The sequence below is a fragment of the Alnus glutinosa genome, chromosome 2 (genome assembly GCF_958979055.1).
Source record: "Alnus glutinosa chromosome 2, dhAlnGlut1.1, whole genome shotgun sequence".
In the NCBI taxonomy this organism is placed as follows: Eukaryota; Viridiplantae; Streptophyta; class Magnoliopsida; order Fagales; family Betulaceae; genus Alnus; species Alnus glutinosa.
In genome coordinates this window covers 6,970,990-6,992,006 of record NC_084887.1, presented here as the reverse complement: position 1 = coordinate 6,992,006, position 21,017 = coordinate 6,970,990, and the positions used below count along the sequence as shown (strand labels likewise).

Genomic DNA, 21,017 nt, shown 5'->3' with positions numbered 1-21,017 from the left:
CTTGATTTTTTGCCATCTTCCACATCAAGAACCTTGAGACCGATAAGTTTACTTATCTTGATGGCGTTGACAGCCATCATGTTTTCAAGAGGAAGACCGTGCACTTGCACCCAAAAAGCACATGTAGTAAGATTAACCTCCTCCAAAGTGAGTTCATGTGGCCACGGTTTCACTACTAGTAGTGATCCCTTAATATTATAGGGATTCTTATCCATAATTTCCTGAACTAAATGTTCCTTAAAAACTATAAAAAGAAATCTATCTCCTGGAAGTAAATCCACCTCAAACGGTAAAGCAAATTTCCAAGAAAGATTGAGAATATCACGTACCCAATATAGAGAAGGTGGATTTGGAGAAATCAAATGACCTAGTAGGCGAAAAGAGTTGTCTTGTGGAAAAACAAGAGGAGCCGACTCCAAGGGACAAGGATCATCACAATTAAGGCTTTTGTTTCTTGAATAAGCATTTGAAGGTTGATGGTTGGTTGGTCCATTTTTAGTCGAAGAAAAGGACAGGAACAAAGGGAAAGTAAATAGGATGGAAAAGCAGGGAAAGCAGTGAAAAAGTATGGTTGAAAAGGAAAGGTTGAAGATTTAGGTGTGAGAATTGACAGGGGAGAGAGAGGTTAAGAGAAAAAGGTGTAGTAGAAAAGGTTGAAAAAACCTTACTCTCGTTAGAGAGAAGGCAGAGATTCTCTCACTAGAATTATTGTAATTATTTGAGGTTGTAGTGTTGTGTTTTATTTCATGGATGTCACTTTGAGAGTACCTTGGCACTACAATTTTGAATATAAAAAATGCAATTTTAAATTAAATTGCATAAAATGAGCGTTTTTAAAAAGTTACGATTTTAATAAGTAGAAAAATATGTGTTTTCAAATTATAAGGAATATGATGTGTTTTTAAAAATGCAAGATTTTAAATGTCAAACTGGGATTTTAAAAATCAAGTTTTCGAACCGCTATTTTTAAATTGCAAACCTAAGCCGACCCTAAATAGGATTTGACTTGGGTGATGAAAAAAAAAAAGCTTCTCCCAATTTAGAGTACTATTTAATTTCACTCTTTCTCATGGAATAATTGGTAGGAAAATGTTAGATTTACAACACCAATACAACAACTGTACAATTGAAAAAATCACAAGAGATCTCCTGTAATTTTAATTTTAAAAAAAAGACCTAAAGCAAATCCCTTTAAATATGTATGATTTTTTTTTTGGTAGTATTTCCATGTGGGACAAGCTTATTTAAAGCACAAACTCCTTTCATTTGATTTTAGTTTGCAAGAGTTATAATATGACTATACTGAGTATATATAAGTTATGAGTAATTCTATTTAATAGATTCATGTACAATTGATATATAGTCAAATGAGGTGATAATAAAATTAGTCATTGGATTAGGGGTTTTTTTTTTTTTTTTTTTTAAGTGTTGATCCAAAGATTGATTTTTACTGCTACGTCATCCAATTGTACAAGATTCTACTAAATTGCATTATTCTTAAATTATAAGTTAGTTCAAGACTTCAAGTGAAACTCAGAATCCGTTTGAGTTTGTGATTTAAAAAAATACGATTTTAAAATGTGCGATTTAAAAAAATAATTTTTAAAAACGCAATTAAGCGTTTGGCAAAATTGCAGTATGACCTTTAAAATCATAGGTTAGCCTTTAAAATTCTGCGTTTTCAAAAAAACACCTAATTACCTGCGATTTGAAAAAGCAGAATATTTTTTACGTTTTCAAATCGTAATTTTTTAAAAATGTATTTCTCAAACGATTCATTTTTTTTTTTTTTTTTGTAATTTGGTTTAAAATCACACTTTTTATCTACGAAATTGCAATCTCAAACGAACTCTCAATTAAAAAATTATAAATACAAAAGGTGAAAATGAAATGACTAATCATAAAGGTAAATCTTTGTATACATTATGGTAATTCTAAGGGACATTTATGGTTTGTTTATTGTTCCAAAGATTATGTGCATATGTTCATACATTAATATTTTTAAAATCGAGGAGGCCTACAGCCTTTTGCTTTTATAGATGAGAAAAAATCTGATTGGAAAACAGTTAGAGGCTGTTTACCAACCCCCACCCGTAAGATTAAGATCTAAGTGGTCTGTGAAGCATTAAGGTTAAAAATCAAAGCAAGGACAAAAAAAAAAGCGCCGTTGCCGGGGATCGAACCCGGGTCACCCGCGTGACAGGCGGGAATACTTACCACTATACTACAACGACTTGCTTATCTAATCATGTCAAATGTTTTTATTTCAACTATAATAGTAAAGTTTTAAATTCGAAATTAACAGAAGAAATGGACGGAAGCCAACAAGCGGAAAATAGGTTCCTTTCCCTCACTCCAAGTGTAATTAAAGAAAAAATTTGTCGTTGTTGGGGGTTGAAAGTGGCTGAGATGGGTTTAGGGAGGGTTAGACTAGGGTTGTGAACTTGTGGAGGAGGAAGAGGGAGCCAATGTGTTGGAATAAACCCTCCTAAAAATAAGATCATTTGACGTGGCTAAATGGCCTCCCATTTTAAAATGGGAGGCTCCCCAATTGGAGGAGAGTCGCTCAGTCCCCTTTCACTCCATTCCCTCCCCCCATTTGTGTCTCCCAAACAAGGGAAGCTTCCACCATGACCTTTCAATCCTTTCCATTGTCATTGCCACCTCCCAACCAGTGTAAAGGTGCCCTAGCCAATGGTGTAAGCAAGCACATTTTTCAATAATAACAAGTCTCTAAAAAACCTCTTCAAACCTCAACGTTCTGAGTTTCTATAGAAGAAAAGAAAGTAGTAAAAGGATGTAAAGGAATTGCATTTGACAATGGCTTGGAAAGAGTTTACAGTTCAGTATAGATGACAGACTGGAAAAAACCTAAGGAACAAAAAACTATGCCTTAACATCGTTGAATAATTGCTATATGGTCAACAACCTATACTATAAATAGGACATTAGGGAATCAATGAATAGCCATGCTTACAAGCATTCCTAAGAACAAAATTTATATCTTCAATAAACCAAATTTACCGTGGAAGAGATAAAACTTTCAATGCCCAAATCAATGAAAATTGCACTGTTGCAATAGATGATGAGAATAATCAACATATTTCTCCCAAAGGGGCTTGTATTTTTCGATACCAATCTTCAACCATGGCTTTGAGTTTCCATTGAAGTGCAGCACAGCACCCTTCTGTATCAACTGATGATCCACATTGGTGTAGCCCAACCCCAAAATATGCCAAGAGGGATCCAAAGGCTCCGTCAATCCATAGAATGTCAACAGTCCAGGCGGCAGTGTACCGAGTTTCCACAATGTCCGGTCAACATTCCGTTCCTGCCAGTAGTGGTAGATACCAGTTACATTCCTTTTCCTCCACTCAACCAGATCAAAAACATTCATCCCAAAAGCCCATCCGCATGCATCAGGATCAAAGTGTGCTCTTATAAGAGGGTGAGAGTAGTTCAAGTACTTATGGTATCTATGAAATGTCTCCATGCATGTCTCAACGGCTCCGTTGACGTTGTGATTCAAATCAATGGAGAAAAGAGCAGAGAGATCCTTTTGAACCACAACATCATCATCAAGAAATACCACCTTCTCCAGTGCAGGAAAGACTTCTGGGATATAAAACCTGAGGTGGTTAAGCATGGATAAATACTTTGGGTTTCGAAACTTGATTGGAGTCCGGCCATCATCATTATTGCCAGAAAAATAATAGCTCTGAGTTTCAGAGTCTTGGAGCTGCTTAAGAACAGGAACATAAGAAGCATTTAGCCAACTAAAGTCTTCAAACTTTTGAACCTCAATAGTCACTCCTCGAAAATCGTTCATGGAAAACCAAGCCTTCGTTGCAGCATAATTTATTTCATCAGTGACAAGATGGAACACAACCATTTCTGGATTTTTGGAATTTAAAGCAGTTGAGTTGACCACAACTGAAGTTGCCAGGATGTTGTCCGAGAAGACGCAGAAATGATAGAGATTGTTATCCTTAAGTTTCATGTCTATTTGCTTTCTTTCCTTAAGCTTCCGCTGTAAGTTTAAGTTTCTGAACCATTCAGTCGTTAACCGAACACCAAGGCAATATAAACTTTTGGGGACTTCTTCAGCAGCTATTTGCCCATATTTTGAACTCTTTTCACTCACAGAACTCATTTGATCATCCAGCGCTTGGATTTTTGCTTTCAGTCTCATGATCATGGTTGCACTGTCGTAATGGAGTTGCTTAGCTTGGTAGAGTAAAAGTGCCATATCACGGATTGCAGTTTCTGATTCTCTGGTTGTCAGAGGAGTTCGCCTTATCGCAGCATTTGAGAGAAGGATCTGTGAATTTCGAATCTGAGCACTTAATTCCCAAGCAAATTGAAGGTTGTTGCTTTCTTTTGCAATTACGACAAAAGCTTTTGCAAGAGAAATTTGGTCACTGAGTTGCCTGGTGACCGAGTCAGGGCTCACCATTTCTTCAGTAATGTTGAGACCTTCCATAATTCTATCATGCCTGTAAGGTCTCTGTAGATCAGGAAACGTGCACACATTTTCTTAATGTTCCAAAGGAGATCGGAAAAAGTAAAGATTGTACAAAATAATTCTCACTTTGATTCAGGAAATAGAAAGAGGGGGGAGACAGACACAGACAGAAAATAAGAGTAAAGAGTACTTGCTATCCAGAACCCAGAAAGATGATAAGTTTCACCACAAAACAGCAGCATTATAACAACCATTATCTATGCCACACAGTTTAGATTTTTAGCAATCTAAAGAATATTACTTTCTTTACTGAAATTTATCCTATGAATACAGAATGAAACCTCAGGAAAAAAAAGAAAAAGAAAAAAAGAATATGGAAATGAAACCTAATAAATTTGAGATCTACAGAAAAAGCATATGCCATTAGCCAGAAAGAGTTGAATGTGATCATAATATTTCATTCATGCCTACACTCCAAGTGCATGATGCATAGCAATCTTCTAATGCTAAAAAAAAAAAAAAATAAATAAAAAAATAAATAAAGAGATAAGAGAGAGAGAGAGAGAGAGAGAGAGAGAGTTTAGCACCTTCAATCTTTCCCCTTGGTAGGAGAAAAGTTGAGCATCTTAAATGCAACATGTAGGTTGGAAATAAAGCACATATTGCATTTGAAAATAGGTTATTAAGCCCATTGACTGATCTGTATTAGTTTTACCTCCATCATGCCACATTTAAAACTGAATTATTCTTTTCTTTTTCTTTTTTTTCTCTAAGCAATATTGAATATTGAATTAATAAAAGAAGAAGAAATACAAGAGGGGGTGGGACACCCCAACAAAGTCCTCATAACAGACATTACAGTGCAGTATAAAACATATAAAAAAAAAAAATGGGAATGAGCTAAATAAATGACTCAGCTCAATGGCTTGCAGGCCAAGAAAGGGAGCCGGCAGTTTATGAGGCAGTCCTCAGTCCAATTAAAGGACTGCCTGGAGAAACTCCTACTGCGACGGCAAGAAAACTTGGTAGCCACAACAGAGAAAATGGTACTGAATACTGATAGCAACTGGACCAAAACCAAAGCACAGGAGCTCCATTAATCTGGATTTGGCAGTCTCCATAGGCAAAAAGGGGACACTGGCTATGGAAAGGCAGAGGAGGGAGAGGATGTACAGGAGAGCCAAGAATTTGCTGCGAGAAGCCAAAAAGAGCAGTGGCATGTGTAACCCACACATGCTAGGGCCCGAGTGGCATATGCACACGGTGGAGGGGAGCGGCATTGGGTGGCGGAGAGGCTGGCAAAGGAGAAGGGGTGGCACGCGGGCAAAGGAGAGGGCAGATGGCCTGGGGGAAGGAAGATCTCTCACTAGGAGTGGGAAAACTCTCACATGGGGAGATGGGAGAGCTTCTCACTCTAAAAGTTAGAGAGAGAAGCAGTATGTGTTAAAAAACCGAGAGCTTGTTTGATTGCAATGTTCAAAAATTGTTTTCACTTTTTGAACTCTGAAAAACACTTTTCATGCATAGTTATCCGAACAAGTTTTTAGATGTGGTCCCTATAGAAAACACTTTCAGTTTTCATTTTCGTTTTCGAAAACACTTCTCAAAACATAAAACGCAAATTAAGAAAAAAAAAAAAAAAAAACTTTCAGGAAACTTTCCCCACTTTCATATATGAATGTTTTCAAAATACATACTTTTTTCAAAAACAAGTGAAAAGCACCTTTAAAAACACGGATATGCCCCTCCTATGATTTTTTTTTTTCAAAAAAGGAAAAAAAAAACATTATGTTGTGGTGGGTGGATCATGCCCAACCTCAATGGTTGGGTAACCAAGCCACGACTATGGCTAGGTTACCCAGTCGCCATGGCTGAACACGACCCAACCACCCACAAGGGCACAACCCAAGTACATAGGATGCATACAAGAGAAACACATACTAAATAAAATAAAAACAAAAATAAATAAATAAAAAAGCAAGAAAATCGTGAAAACTATAACTATGAAAGTGGTGATAGGCAGCCGCCCAGTAGTATAGAGCATTCAAATGTACTCTAACTTCTTTAGTTAATGCTTCTATACCACATGCTATAACATTGTCCTTCAAGTTTCTTTGGGATGATCAGTAAGCAAAGGCAATGCTGATTCTAAATTTCTATGGACAAACCATCAGCTGCTGAGAATCAGTAGGATAACAATCAGTTGTAAGAGAGACACCAGCAACTTCAACATATAAATAAAAGCGTTTGGCTGCTGAGAGGAACTACCGTTGCGTGACTCAAAGGGTGATTACTAACCATTAAAAAATTTGGGCAATGAAAAAGATCTGGAGCAAGCTATTTAATACTGGCGAAACACCCCCCCCCCCCCCCCCGGCATGATGAGGAGGGGGTAAAATTTTAAGCCTTTCTTCAAACCTATTGAGGTATTTTAAAAATGATTACATTATCCAAGTAACATGAAAATTAGACACACACCATTTACATATGCCACTTTGTTCTTCAAAAAGCAGTTTAAATGAAAATTCACCATCGGTTTTTGCAAAATAAACAAATTTCGAAGACACTAATATCATTGTTAACACATCTTAATCCACCTTAAGAGTCGTAGCTAGAGGTATCCCAGCCTAAGTTGCTTCCAAATGCTTGCAACTTACTATCACTATTGCATAGAGTGCAAAGGGTAGTATAGAGAGGGCCTGAAATAACAATAAGTAAGACTTGCAGCAATATTAGATCTGAATCTCTCTAGATGTCTAAAGGATAAAGCAGGTTTTGTCACAGAATAACATCCACATTTATCTAAAATTGAAAAGCTCGTTCCTATTTAAACCCAATTAAGCATTTTTGTACCCTCACTTTCCAACATTTGGTCAGCAAACCAACCGGAGTAAAATTTCAAGGTCCAAACTAATGAATAAGAAACCAAACAAAACCCAGATCTTTTCTTTACCTTGGGTATCTCCGGCCTCGACTCAATCTGACTCCCTTTGCTCAGAACAAAAATGAAAAGCAAAACCGCTATCCCAGTCAATACCCACCATAACACATTCGAAACTCGCCTCCTCACTGGCCTCCGAGAATCCACCGGCCTCCGCCTCATTCTCAATCACCACCACGTTTGTTTCCCAACAAAAATTTCCCCGGGAGACTGTTTCCCGAGAAAATTTTGCTAAAAATGGTAAAAAGTTACGGTCTTGGGGTTGACCGTCGGAGCATCCGTAACAGATCGCGAGTGGGGCTTTGAGATCTGTAGCAGAGGTTGGTTTGGGTTTCTTTCAATTTGTAAAAGAATTATTGGGGTTGAGAATTAGGGTTTTTTGGGGGATTGAATTCTGTGGTGGAAGAAAGCTCGTGTGATCACTGAGCAGAGAGAAGAGGTTCTCTTCTCCTGTGACAGACAACAACAGTTAGGATTTCGTCAAGTGGGCTCTACTTGTGCTTGTGTTGTAACTGAGCTTGTGCTATGACTAGAATGATGTCGTTTTCTGCATAATAATAATAATAATAATATTATTATTTTCGTCAAGAGATAGAAATAAATATCACCAATAAAAAAAATGCAAATTGTTAGGGAAAATATTAGTTTATCAAAGCCCATCAAAATCATTTGGGCCCAACCGGTTCAACCAACCCGACCACCCGACTCGGGTGGTCAACCCGGATACCTCGTAACACCCGAGTCCTAGAACATCTCGGTATTACCCGAGATTCAAGGGACACGACGCACGATACATAACTAGATCGTGCGCCTGAACTGTCTCGACAAACATGTCAACCATAAAGGATCGTGCGCCCGAGATAGGCGGTCATAGAACCCGAAATGTCCAGGTGCCCGAGGCCACGTCTTCCTCAACTACCGATCCCCGCACAAACCGGGAACAATCGTAACTGTTCCTCAATCTCTATAAATACCAGAGTCTCTTCAGATATTAAGGTACATGGCATTCGGGATCGTCGGCATCCCCCTGACGCAGTGTTTATTATTTTGTAGATCATAAAGAACAAGGCGAATTTTCAGGCAAATCATCACCCGACACGTCACCATGTTGGAAAGTGTCTCAACACAAATGTTGATAAATGACTCATATTTTGAACAATATATAAGATGGGTTTTCTTTTTTTATTCAATATGTGATTAGGTTATAATTGCAAGCAAAATTACGGGCGTTATGTAAGAATATTAATTAAATGATTATATTTATTTATTTTTAATTAATAATTTAACCCATCACAAGATAGCATTGTGTGTTAATTGTAAAAGTTAACATGTGCTTTTACATTTTAGGTTATGTGCATGCTTCAAATCATGGATTGCAAGGTTTTAAAATTGAAGAAACTCATATATTATGAGAATGTTGTACTTAATACATTGTTTTAGATTAATCACAATAATAATAAAACAGAGTAGATCCCACATTCCCACTGAATAATATGTGTTAGTTTTCCTTTTGTACAAATTGAATCTTAGAACTCATTTTTCTTTTTAGAAAGTAGTAAAAGAGATGCATATATTTTTATTTTTTAAACAAATAAAATAAATAAACGCATGTAAGGGTAGGATGAGGAGTGTACACCCACATTTCTCTTTTCATTAACATAAAATTTGGTATGTAGAATCTAACATTCATTCGGTATCTACATTTTTAGGATCAATGGAATGCTTGGGAATTTAAATTCTCGAAAACGTGACTAAAGTTTGAAAATTATTAGGAATTTGATAGAATTCTTAAAAATATGAGATTTTCATGTTTGGTTTACTCTCAGGCATTTTGTATGAATTATTATTATTATTATTATTATTGTTATTCAAAATATCATTATGTTTCTCTTTCAAGTGCATAAATTTGTTTGATATAAAAGTGTTAGGTATTTTTAGGTCGGCTAATTCGGTGCCCAAAACGCTTTGGTGTAATTTTAATTTCAATAAGACAAAAGTGTACTTAGGAGGATTTTTATTAAGTTTAATTTTATGTTCTAAAGTCGAATTGAGGTTTTACCAGTTTGAACTAGCCAGTGGAATAAGCAATCTCAAGAAAGGCATAACATGTCGTTCCAAGTTCGAACTTCAAAGTCCATAGTTCGAATGACGCCTTATATCCTGCAAAAAATCCACTCCATGCACAATTATTGTAGGGGTTTTAGGACTTAATGCATTGTGCTAGGAGATGCTTTGTTGTTCTTAGAACATCCATGTTATTCCTCTCTTAGATTTTGTTTGGTTAAATAATACACACTATTTTTCTTAACAAAAAGCCTTCAGGCTTCGACCTATCGGAGTTCTGATAAAGAAGGTCAAGTAGAATAATTGTCCAAAGGTTTTGAGAGAACTATTGCGGTTGAGAGCAATTGGGTCGCTTGTCTAGTACAATGGTATGTCAATTGCGAAGGTTTTGTGAGTATAAACGTTTTGTAATTTGTCTTTCTTTTATAAGAGATAGATTTTCTTGATTTAGTTCTCTCAAAGTGATTTTATTTTTGAAGAATTTTTCAAAAGGTTTTCAGTTCATTACCAAATTATTAATGCTGATTGATTTGCTACTGCTTTCATAATATTTGATGATTGTATGTGTGGTTAATAATTTTTAAATTTTGCGTTATTTTGTGAACACTTATTCAACTCCCCTTCTATGTGTTAGTGGGAGTCATTGAGCTACAAATCTACATTTTTCAGGAATGGAATGCTTGGAAATCTAAATTCCCAAAAATATGACTAAACCTATCTTTGAGAATTATTATAAATTTGATAGGATTCTTGGAAATATGAGATTATTATGATTGGTTTGCTCTTAGGAATCTTGTATGAATTATTTATTTTCAAAATATCATTATGTTCCTCCCTTCAAGTGCATGACATTGTTTGACACCAAAGTATTTAAAAATTAAACAAAAAATAAAACTAAATGAGATCGTAGTTTTTTTCTCTTATTTCCTAATATATAAAATGTCTACAGCAAAATAAAACTTGATTTATTTTCCTTATTTTTTATCCATAACAACATAAAACTTGTTCATTTCCATTTTTTGTGGAATAAAATAGTTTCACTTTTATATATAGATTTTACAAATAGTCAAAATCAAACTCAAAAAATAACATTAAAAAAAAAATAACCATAACAAAATTATCACATAGTAGGGGTATACCAGCGGGCAGTTATTAATCGCCTAATAACTACTAATAACTGTAAAAACCGCTAACTGCATAACCTCTTTTATAGGTGGTTGAAAAAAATCTCTAATTATATATGGCAGGGTGATTAACGATTTTAAGGATAGGCAAAGGCGATTAATAACCGCTAACCGCCAACTCTTTTATATGCATATATAAAAATAATATACAAAACGATATCATTTTGGTGCGTTTTTGATATAGAGTTTTCATTTTTAGTTTAATGAAATTGATATTTATTCATATATATATATATATTCTTGCATTTTGTAACATTTTGAAGTCTTTTAATTATTTTTTCTTTTTCTTTTTAATAAAAAAGCTCAAAACCTCGTAAAATAGGCCCAAAAGGCCAATTTCTAAAAAGCAGTTATGTGGTGCAGTTATAAGTTTCAATAACCACTAATCGGCGGTTATTTTAAACTCGCTAACCACTTAAGGCAAAGTTGTTGTGGTTATGAAAATTCAAAATAATTGTCTAAGATGGTTGCGGTTGGCGGTGAGAAACAATAACTACTAACCACAACCGCTTGTACACCCTTATCACATAGTATAACTTTTCTTGTATAATCATAACAATATCAAATAAGGAGAAAAAAAAAATAGTAGCATCAAAAAGTTTAAATAGTTCATCAAATGGAGACTAATATTTTAGCACACGCATGAGGATGTTTAACGTGCCTTATTAATAAAAAAGTATGGGTAGGGAAATGTGGGCATTTTTGTCCGTTAAAAAAAACAAAACACACAAAAAAAAAAAAAAAAAAAAAAAAAAAAGAAAAAAAAAAGACACTTTTCCATGACTAAGGGACCCTTAATTCCCACATCTCTACAAGGAATCCACATTCTCAGCAAAGGAAAATGCTAAAATTACATCTCCCACTCAACTATTGTACAACCCCAAAGGCATATTGGGGTGGGGCTCATTGTGTGGACCTCACCCTAATGTGCCTTGGATTGTGCAATAGTTGGGTGGGAGTTGTATGTGTATCAAAACCCCTCAGCAAAAGGTTAATTACTTTTTGAGTACTTGTGGTTTAAAGTTTGTTTGAGTTTACGATTTTAAAATAGCGATTTTAAAATGTACGATTTGAAGAAATGATTTTTAAAAATGCAGTTAAGCATTTGTCATAATCGCAATTTGGCCTTTAAAATTGTAAATTAACTTTTAAATTATGCGTTTTTAAAAAAGACATCTCATTTCCTGCGATTTGAGAAAACAGTTTTCTGCATTTTCAAAATGCAATTTTTTAAAAACGCAATTTCCAAATGATTCATTTTCTGAGATTTGATTTAAAATTACACTTTTTGCCTACGAAATCGCAATTCCAAACGCACCCTTAATGCCTTATCAAACAGACCCCCCCTCCCCAAATTTCAAAAACTATTGCAGATGGTACTTGACTTCATCTAGAAACACAATTATTCACAATGTAACACATGTCCCATATGTCTCATTAATATTATTATTGTTTTTTTTTTTAAAAAAAAAAAAAGGAAAAGAAAATTTTAAACAAAATTATGGGGTGGCTCGAGCCTCCCTTGAATTTTTTTTTTTTAAAAGAGTTTACTTTTTTATTTTTTTTTAAAAAATAATATTAATAAGGCATATGAGACATGTGGCAATTTATAATTGGTTTGACTTGCCACGCTGCTAAAATATTGAACGAAAGTACTATTTATTTTTATTGGCTTACTACATGTACCATTTACGACACTTTTTTAAGCAAATGAGTATTTTTGATTTCGAGTCAAACCACATGTACTAATAAAGTGTTTAAACCCTAATAATTATTAGTGTTAAATGCATAATTGATGCTTGGGTATTTTTCTCTCTATCAAAATTCAAAACGGTACATGAGTTTTAAAAAGTAACAAAATTGATACATGTAGTTTTCAAATCTATCAAATTGATACCTCTATCTATCTACCGTTAAAAAAATTAACAAAATTTTCGGTAGATGTATAAAAAGTGATCTCATACCAATGAAAAGTTGTCACGTGCCTAACGATTTTTTTTTTCAAAAAAAAAAACCAAAGGTTGCAGTAAGAAGAGCGTTCTTTGCCACCTAAGGGTTGCTGGATTACCCCCTTACCAGGGGGTGGGGGGTTCGGCCACCCTAAAGACGTTTTTCGGATGGCCCGAGCCACCCCAAAAAACTCTCATGTGGTGGCCCGGTTACCCTCGAAAGCTTATAGATAGATGTATCAATATATATTTTAAAAAAAAAAATTGATAAATTTGAAAGGTACACGTAAGTTTTCTCACATTTTAAAATTAAGATACCTTTTTAATAAAAAGAAAGAAACCCAGCTTTTAATTATGCACTTTACCCTATTTATTAAATTCCATATTGCTACTCTTTGCGAAAAAGGAGATATTTGACCATAATCCTATTAAAAAAGATACCAAATGAATCCGTTCATCATAAACAATCCGATAAATCCATATGTAGGGTTTATAAGGTTCTTTCTTTATGAACCCGTTTACAGTTTGCCATGGTAGCCAACCATAAATAAAGCCATTGGTTAGATCCTAACCGTGGTTATCTTATTCATTATTGATTTTATTTATTTATTTTTGAAATAATTTCACTTAAGGGTACCGAATTATCGTCCTATTTAACTTAAATGAACTGAACTTCAAAACATCTCAAACTAAGGTATCCAATTTTCAAAACGTCTCAATTATAAATAATTTATTAAAATTTATTGTTAAATCTTGCCAAAATTCTCAAAATATCTCTATGTTTATTTATTTTTTTTAAAAAAAAAATTTATAAAAAATTTTAAAGATTCAGGCATGAGTATTTTTACAAATTCCGTTAAATTCTGACCAACACCTAAATCTTCAAACAAAGGGAATCGGGCAAGTACAAGCATTTCCGCTCTGTCTGTCTCCGTTCAGAGAGAAAAAAAATAAATATGAAAAATGGTTGAAAGGCAGAATGATTCACGGCCAAGCAAGATGGATCTACAGTGTTGACGATGGATGTGGAAGAGAAATGAATAAAAAATAAAAATAAAATTTTAATAGTATAAGAAAAGATAAATAGAAGCTGTTTTTATGCGTATTTGAACATGGGAATAAAAAAACAATTTGGTTCCCTAAATTTTTTCTAAATTAAAAAAAAAATGGTCTGAGTGTCTGCTACCGGTACTCTTACAAGTAAAACATAATGGCTTAATTAGCCTGTTTTAGCAACTTTAACTACTGTATAATATCAAATGCGTATGCCAACACCTCAGACATTGTCTGATCCTTCCATTTACGAATAAAGGGCACTGTATACATTCACATACAAAATTCATCTACTTCTGGTATTTCTTTCTCAAGAATCATGAAGTAAAAATGCCCATAGTTGCAAGACATTTATATATTGCACCATCATCAACCATCACTTATTGTTCATCAGAATTTTCTACTCAAGAAAAAACCAACATAAAAATACAACACTGAAACATCTTTCTTTTCTTTCTTTTTCTACCCCACTTTCTTGTAAAAGAGACATTGATTGGGCTACACAATGGGAATAGCCCTTCCCAATACCTCAAAGAGAAATGCTACGTGTATTTCTAAGTGCTTACTTTTAACAGTATACTTTCTTAACGTGATAGTGAAAATCGCCATTAAATTTTGGATCTAATAATGATTTTCACTGTCACGTTAGAGAATGTGCACTTGAGAGTAAGTGCTTCGAAGTGCATGTAGCATTTCTCAGACTCCAATGTTATGGGACTTGATACCACCGACTAGATAGGTCGATGGTATCCCCTCACCCTAAAAAGACTATGGATAAATGCACTATCACTAATCAAAGGTAGTTTAACATACGTACCAGCAAGAGCACACCTTACACACTCCAACACCATCAAAATATATATGAATGCCACAGCTGCCCAGTAGTATAACCCAAAAGAACCTTGAAAGTGTATAAGTGGCATGAGATTGCTTGACTGCACCACCACCAGCAGGGCCGATTCTAGTAGAAAGCCCATTGCTACATGGAATCGTAAATAGTGAGGCCATTTGTCACTCTGCACCACTCCTAAGTATGCAACGTAGAAATGTGCAAACTGGAACCACCAAGGTAATCTATGAACTGCTCCTGGGATATAATAAAACAAACTCTCGAGGAACTCGTAGCGTTCAAGGAAGGGTTGGACATAATACGCTGTCTCAGACATCTGCAAAGCTAAAAGATACGGAAGACATGCCAAAATCCGCCACCACCATTCTGGTTTCTCGTCTATTGTTGGGATGCGACAACTGAATGGACTATCAGTGGATGCTTGCACGGGCATTAGAGATTTGCTTTGTCTTGGCAACATAGGAATGCTGCGCAACAGGCCACCTTGATCCCCACCTAAAAAAGGAGACGCTGTAGTAGAAAGGCATGGGAATGACTTTCCTGCAGATTATTCAATTGGGAATTAGAAAGTATAAATGATCTTTGAGATGTTGATCTATTCAACCATCAAGATACTTGTTGATAATTATATTTTGACGTGCCATATTAGTGGAAGGCATGAATAGCATGAGAAAAGTTAGGCAGGCAAGAGACCCTTTCGTTCTCAATGAAGTAGCACATCTGGAGGTAGACAGCAAAAGAAAAGAACAGGGGAGGGTTGGTCAAAGCCAGTTCCCCATGCAAAGTCATGCTATTAGTTCTATACACCAAGCTTATTGTGCCACTAACAATAAATTGGTTCCAGACTAGTCCCTAGAGCCTACATTTCAGTACCCAAGCACCAAAGACTGCCACAATTATTTATCTTCAAGAATCAAACCTATCTAGCTAGAAAATGAGAGAGAGAGAGAGAGAGGGAAATTATTATACCTTTAGATCTGCATGCAACAAGTCTGCAAGGAGCCAAGGGCTTATGTGCTGTCCAGGTCTGGGTTGAAGACCAACATCTTTCTAGTGTTGCATATTTATTCCTGGTGTCAAAGACCAACAGCAGCATGAGAATGACAAAATAAAAATTCATTATCTAAAGGAAGAGATCCTCCTATTTCCTTTTAGACCGCTTTTCCTTCCTGCAATTAGTTAAAGTTTTATTGAAAGTTATCTGAAACCTCGCAAAAGGAGGGATTTGTGAAGACTTGGGGTCTTATCTCTGCACGTGTGCACACAAAAGTTCAGCCACGTCACTTGTGTCTACATTCCCCCCCCCCCCCACCCCCGGCGCTCTTAAGAATAAGTACCCAAGTTAAATAAATAGATATGAATAAACAACCAAAGACGAAACACACAAACCACGAAAAAAGAAGAAGGTCCCTATAGAAAATTCCAGCATCATATGCACTAGTATGCAATTTACAAAGCAAAATACAACTTATCCGAGTAATAATCCCTTCTGAACAAAACTCTGTGATTATCTTTTAGCAACATAGAGCTATGTGATAGAGGTATAAGGCTCTTCAAACTCGCAAATATAGCCAAGTAATAATCCCTTCTGAACAAAACACTCGGATTATCTTTTAGCAACATCAAGCTATGTGATTAGACGTATAAGGCTCTTCAATCGTGCAAATATAGATCACTCATTGGCAATTAACATTAGAATGGTGAAAGATTCAGCATGTAAACGTTCCTGCATATTACAAGCAATAGCAAGACTGCCAAATGACGCGCCCAAATTTAATTGTATTGTATCATGATGATCAATAGTGCAAACCATAAAAAATCTAAATTGGATTTGATTTGCAACCAAAAACCCAAATTCCTGAAAATGTTGTCTCCAACTCAAAGGAAGAAGAATTGTAACCACAACTCATTAAACTACCTAAGTTTTCTTCTATCTTTTAGATTTTCTTTTCTTGTTTCTTAAATTCGTCCAAACCTCAGCAATATGCAATATGGTCAGGTTGCTTGATTTTAACTTATTTCTGACCATATTATTTATAAACTACAACACAACAAGAAACAAGCAAAAGAAAAAAAAATGACCCTCTAAGTTATTTAGGAAAAATGAAAGTACCTCTAATTAGATCATCTACTGATATATTATCACAAATTTCCCTTATACCGAGAAAACTCCATGACATCATATTTGACAGGATGTTCTTGTAAAATCTCAAACCAATGAAACCAATTCTTTCATTCGTCACAAATTTGTTATATATATAGACACACAAAATAGTAGAACTAATAATTCAACCATCCTAGTTCGCAGACAACAAAATTTTCAAAACATATCTTGATTCTGCATCACAAGATGTCGATATATTAGTAGTGATTACTGATATGATACAGCCCTTTTCTTTTCTTTTTTTTTTTTTTGTGAATTTGTTAGTATCTAGCTCCCAACCAGTTCCGCAAACACAAATCCGCTGTCAGCCAACTTGCTGTCTCACAAATTCAGGTATATATTCCAATAACTTCTTAACAAAAGGTTTTTACTTCACATGTTTCCCAAAACTTCAACTGGATGTTTAGAACACGATCTTAACGATGCCAATTACACTTCTCCGAATACGGAAAAAGAGAAAAACTACATGAATGTAAAATTATGCAGACAAAACCAAACCACCCAATAACTATGCTACGTATTCCCCATCATTCCTTCATTTCCACCAACAAAATCCGACATCTTTTGTGAGGACACAGATGATGCTCGTAACAACAAAAGGGTGCAAAGGAAACTGAAAAATAACATATGGGTATTCACAATTTTAAGCGTTTTCATTGTCTTTCACTCTAGCATTTGTGTAATGGGCCTAAATAATTTTTCTTTTTTCCTCCTTCTAAAACTAGAAGAAAAAGAAATAAGCGTTACCGATAGCCAACGGCGGCAGATACGAGAGGCTGCGGAGGCTGGACGAGGAGGCGCGAGCTGGTGGCAGGACAAGCCGCGACGGCAGGGAAAGCGGGCATGGCTGATGGGTATCGAAAACTCTCGAAACAGCGACTCTTGGAACCAGCGCCGTTTGCTTCTCATGCAAGAATAAAGGGAAGAGAGAGAGAGAGAGAGAGAGAGAGAGAGAAGAATAATTCTAGAAACCACTTTGTAGCCGGTGATTTATGTTTTTTTTTTTTTGAAGGAGATTAATGTTTTTTTTTTAGTTGCGTTGCACGTTCGTAAATATTTTGTATTTAAAGTTATTGGTTAATATTTTTATTTTTTAATTAAAAAAAAAAAATTAACTTAAAAAGTGTTGCCAACGAAATTAACATTTTTATCCCAATATTATTTCACTTTTGTGGTCGTGCCAATAGGCCTTTTTTTTTTTTTTTTTTTTTTTTTTTTTTTTTTTTAATAAAAATTAAAATTAAAGACTAATTAGCTAATTAGCACGGTCACGTTAGTGTCAAGCAATTTTAAGGAGTAATGTTAGTGACTATTTTTTTATCTTCTTAAAATTGATGTAGTTTTTAAAATTATTATTAGATCAAAATTTAATAGTAATTCATTCAAATCCATTGATAATTTTAAGAATTACATCAATTTAGGAACATAAAAAGACGGTCTCTATCATTACTCCAGTCCTAGGATAAGCCTCCTAAAAAAATTCAAACGATAATTAGCTAATGCAGAGTGATACACATACTTCAAAGTGCTTATTTATTAACGTGACAATAAAAATTATTAAAAGATAAAATAATAAACAAAAGTATATATAACATTTAATTATCATTTTCATTGCTACATCAAAAAATGAGAACTTAAATATTGTTGTATATAGCTTTTCTATTAGCTAATTAGCATTGCCATAAGTTAGCATGACGGGATAAAAATAATTTCTAACATTAATCGAGAAAAAAAAATTACTTACTTGAGAATACAAAAGGATTTGTGAAAATATTGGATGGCCTTTTTTATTTTAGGAGGGGTAAAATTGTCCATCTTATTTTTTTTTTTAACTATAATAGTTAAGTAGGGCCTTCTAGAAAGAGAGTATATTCAGTGTTTCTTCTCGTCGGGGAGGGAGGTTTCCTCCCGGTGCTTTGGTCCTCTCCAAGCTCCTAGGGGCTAGGGAGCGTTTTTTGTCCCTCCCTGGTTTGTTCCAATGGAGGTTGTGTTCTTCCTATATCAGATTTGGTGGAGGCTTTGTCTCCTAACCTCATGGGTTGTAAAGTTTTGTGTTTGTTTTCTTCTTTCCTTTGTGTTCTTTGACATGAAGGCTTTTACGCAACGTTTGGATTTGGGGTTTGACAATTTCCTTGTGTCGCCGGTGCTTCTCTGGCTGAGCTTCAAAAGTTTGTCTTCTTCACGGACTAAATCTGTGTTATTTTACCGATTTTCTTTTGACACGCATATCCTAGTTGTCCTCACTGTTGTGTTCTAATCCGTCCACTGCTTTCTTATGGTCTTCCTGCTTGTTTCTGTCTAGTGCGTGATTGGTACATGTTGGGGATCTCTCCCTGGTTTTTTTGGCGTGTGCGAGCCACGCCTTGCTTTTCAGGCCTTTGGTGGTGGTAGTTGGTAGATTACGACGGTTGTTGGGCTGCTGGGGTCTTAGGGGACGGTGCGTGTGATGCACGCATCGCCTCTGATGGTGGTTGCTCTCTTCTGACGTTGGCAGTGATTGTTTGGTGCTTCTTGTTGCTGTGTTTGTTTATGTGTATTCTCTAGTTTCTATGTGATTCATAGTGTCTTTGTAATACACAAATATTTACTGAACTTATCTGTTGGCTTGGTAGCTAGATCATCTCTTTTATATTTTTAGGGTGGGCTTAATTGTAAAGAGAGGCTCTATAAGGTGTTCGTGTATTATTTGTGTATTGTTTAGGAAGTTGCTGTGTCAGACTTATTTTTGACTTGGATGTAAGGGTGTCTTGTACCCCTTATCTCTCTCAGTATTACCTTTTGGTTTAGAAATGGATGGAGCACATGCTTCACGTTAAAAAAAAAAAAAAAAAAAAAAAAAAGTTTTTTTTTTTTTTTTTTATTATTATTTTAAGGTTATGAAATGGGAGAGGATCCTTCTCCGTTAAGATTTGCCCACCGATCCTAGTAGAGGGGTCCAGATTACACGAGAAACTCGCTAACTTGATATTTGAAGTCGCGGATTTTGAACGCGAGATCTTTCGGTATTTAGCAGATTTCTCGCCAAAAACGAAAAAATAAAAAGGGAACTCGTCTGATAAATTAGCATCATTTATTTTATAATTCTTGGATATTTTGTTAGATATATCTTTTAAATTTCAATTAGAATAATGCTATCTAAAATCTTTTAATTTTTTTTTTTTTTTTAAAAAAATGATGCTAATTTACCCTCTTACAATCTTTTATTTTTATTTTTTTTTTATCATTTTAATAAAAATGATAATCTGTTAATATGATAAAACTTTAACTATTTAATTTAAAATTAATTTTTGGGATTTAAGAAATTTTATATCTATAAATTACAGAAAATTTTAATTTGTCATTTAATAAGCAAAGAAAACACTATACGAAAATAATATAAATTTTTCGAATTTTATATGTGTATTTTTTAAATGATAATTAGAATTGTGGGTACTAACGAGCATGAAGTCACTTTAAGCTGTGACCATTGAATCTGAGCCTCAGTACACAAATTTTGGTTCATGAGAAAGGAGCATAATTATATTTAAGAGTCAATCAATTCTGTCATTTTACTTAAAAATATATTAAGGTATATTTTATTGGATTAAGATATTCCAAATTTGTAACTCCACATAAAATATTTAAAATCTTAACTAATGAACTTAAATTATTCAGATTTTATCCCAACCACAATCTAGTCAAATACAATGAATTGAAGAAATATTATGAATCTTCTGAATATGATTTTTTTTTTTTTCTTTTTTTTTCTATTCAATATGGGAGAGGGAAAAAGGAAAAAAATAAGAGGATTGTGTTAATATGGTAAAACATTAACTATCTACTTTAAAAGAAAAAAAAAAATTATTTTGTATTCTTTCAGTATACTCAATTGATGTGGTATGCTCAACTCACTCACAATAATAAATACTATAATTCATCGTGCAATAATTAGATTTGAGATCTCTTTCAAACGCAAACTAATTGACTTTCTGAGCTTAATTAGTTAATTAGTTAACGCACACTAGTTGACTTGTCATAGAATCAAGTTTTTTTTTTCTTATATATTTGCTGTTTTTCTTTTCTTATATGGTTGCTCTTAGATTTTCAAAGTATTTCTTGGATCTTCATTGTGTTCCTTCTATAATGAATGAAATTTTATCTATTCCCCCACCAACCCCCCCCCACCCACCCAAAAAAAAAGAAGCTTCTTTCATGCTCTTATATACTACATAGTTTAGAATTCATTAACCTCTTATTTAATATATAGATAAGAAAGGAGTACAAACAAAATTACAATGATAGTCCTGATTACCTGGACGGATCCTCAATAAGAAGGTCAAGAAAAAAAAATACTAGCGAAAATATTAC

General features: G+C 34.5%; 2 protein-coding genes and 1 non-coding gene across 4 annotated transcripts; all 3 read right to left on the bottom strand.

The window, feature by feature from the left end:
* Nucleotides 1-2,162: 2,162 nt before the first annotated feature.
* TRNAD-GUC (transfer RNA aspartic acid (anticodon GUC)) lies at nt 2,163-2,234 on the bottom strand. Its single transcript has one exon. It is a non-coding gene; the product is annotated as a tRNA-Asp (tRNA).
* Nucleotides 2,235-2,821: 587 nt separating this feature from the next.
* Nucleotides 2,822-7,902, bottom strand: LOC133861095 (probable galacturonosyltransferase 10). 2 transcript variants are annotated; one of them, XM_062296801.1, is made up of 2 exons: nt 7,419-7,902; nt 2,822-4,507 (listed from the first exon to the last, which is right to left on the bottom strand). In XM_062296801.1, the coding sequence occupies exons 1-2, from the start codon at nt 7,566-7,568 to the stop codon at nt 3,056-3,058; spliced, it is 1,602 nt and encodes a 533-aa protein (XP_062152785.1). In that variant the 5' UTR covers nt 7,569-7,902; the 3' UTR covers nt 2,822-3,055. The 2 variants fall into 2 exon arrangements, with proteins under 2 accessions (XP_062152785.1, XP_062152786.1); XM_062296802.1 differs by having other exon boundaries at nt 2,822-4,496; nt 7,419-7,555.
* Nucleotides 7,903-13,928: 6,026 nt separating this feature from the next.
* LOC133860926 (protein TIC 20-IV, chloroplastic-like) lies at nt 13,929-17,640 on the bottom strand. The gene is made up of 3 exons (XM_062296598.1): nt 17,418-17,640; nt 15,476-15,576; nt 13,929-15,046 (listed from the first exon to the last, which is right to left on the bottom strand). The coding sequence occupies exons 1-3, from the start codon at nt 17,513-17,515 to the stop codon at nt 14,388-14,390; spliced, it is 858 nt and encodes a 285-aa protein (XP_062152582.1). The 5' UTR covers nt 17,516-17,640; the 3' UTR covers nt 13,929-14,387.
* Nucleotides 17,641-21,017: the final 3,377 nt, after the last annotated feature.

Bases quoted from the DNA above. Each gene is read 5' to 3' on its own strand.
- LOC133861095 (XM_062296801.1), bottom strand. From the start codon at position 7,568: ATGAGGCGGAGGCCGGTGGATTCTCGGAGGCCAGTGAGGAGGCGAGTT. The intron at 4,508-7,418 runs GTAAAGAAAAGA...CCTGATCTACAG, and splicing joins CGAGGCCGGAGATACCCAAG to AGACCTTACAGGCATGATAG.
- LOC133860926 (XM_062296598.1), bottom strand. From the start codon at position 17,515: ATGCCCGCTTTCCCTGCCGTCGCGGCTTGTCCTGCCACCAGCTCGCGC. The intron at 15,577-17,417 runs GTAACGCTTATT...CTTTGACACCAG, and splicing joins TCTGCCGCCGTTGGCTATCG to GAATAAATATGCAACACTAG. The intron at 15,047-15,475 runs GTATAATAATTT...AATAATCTGCAG, and splicing joins TGTTGCATGCAGATCTAAAG to GAAAGTCATTCCCATGCCTT.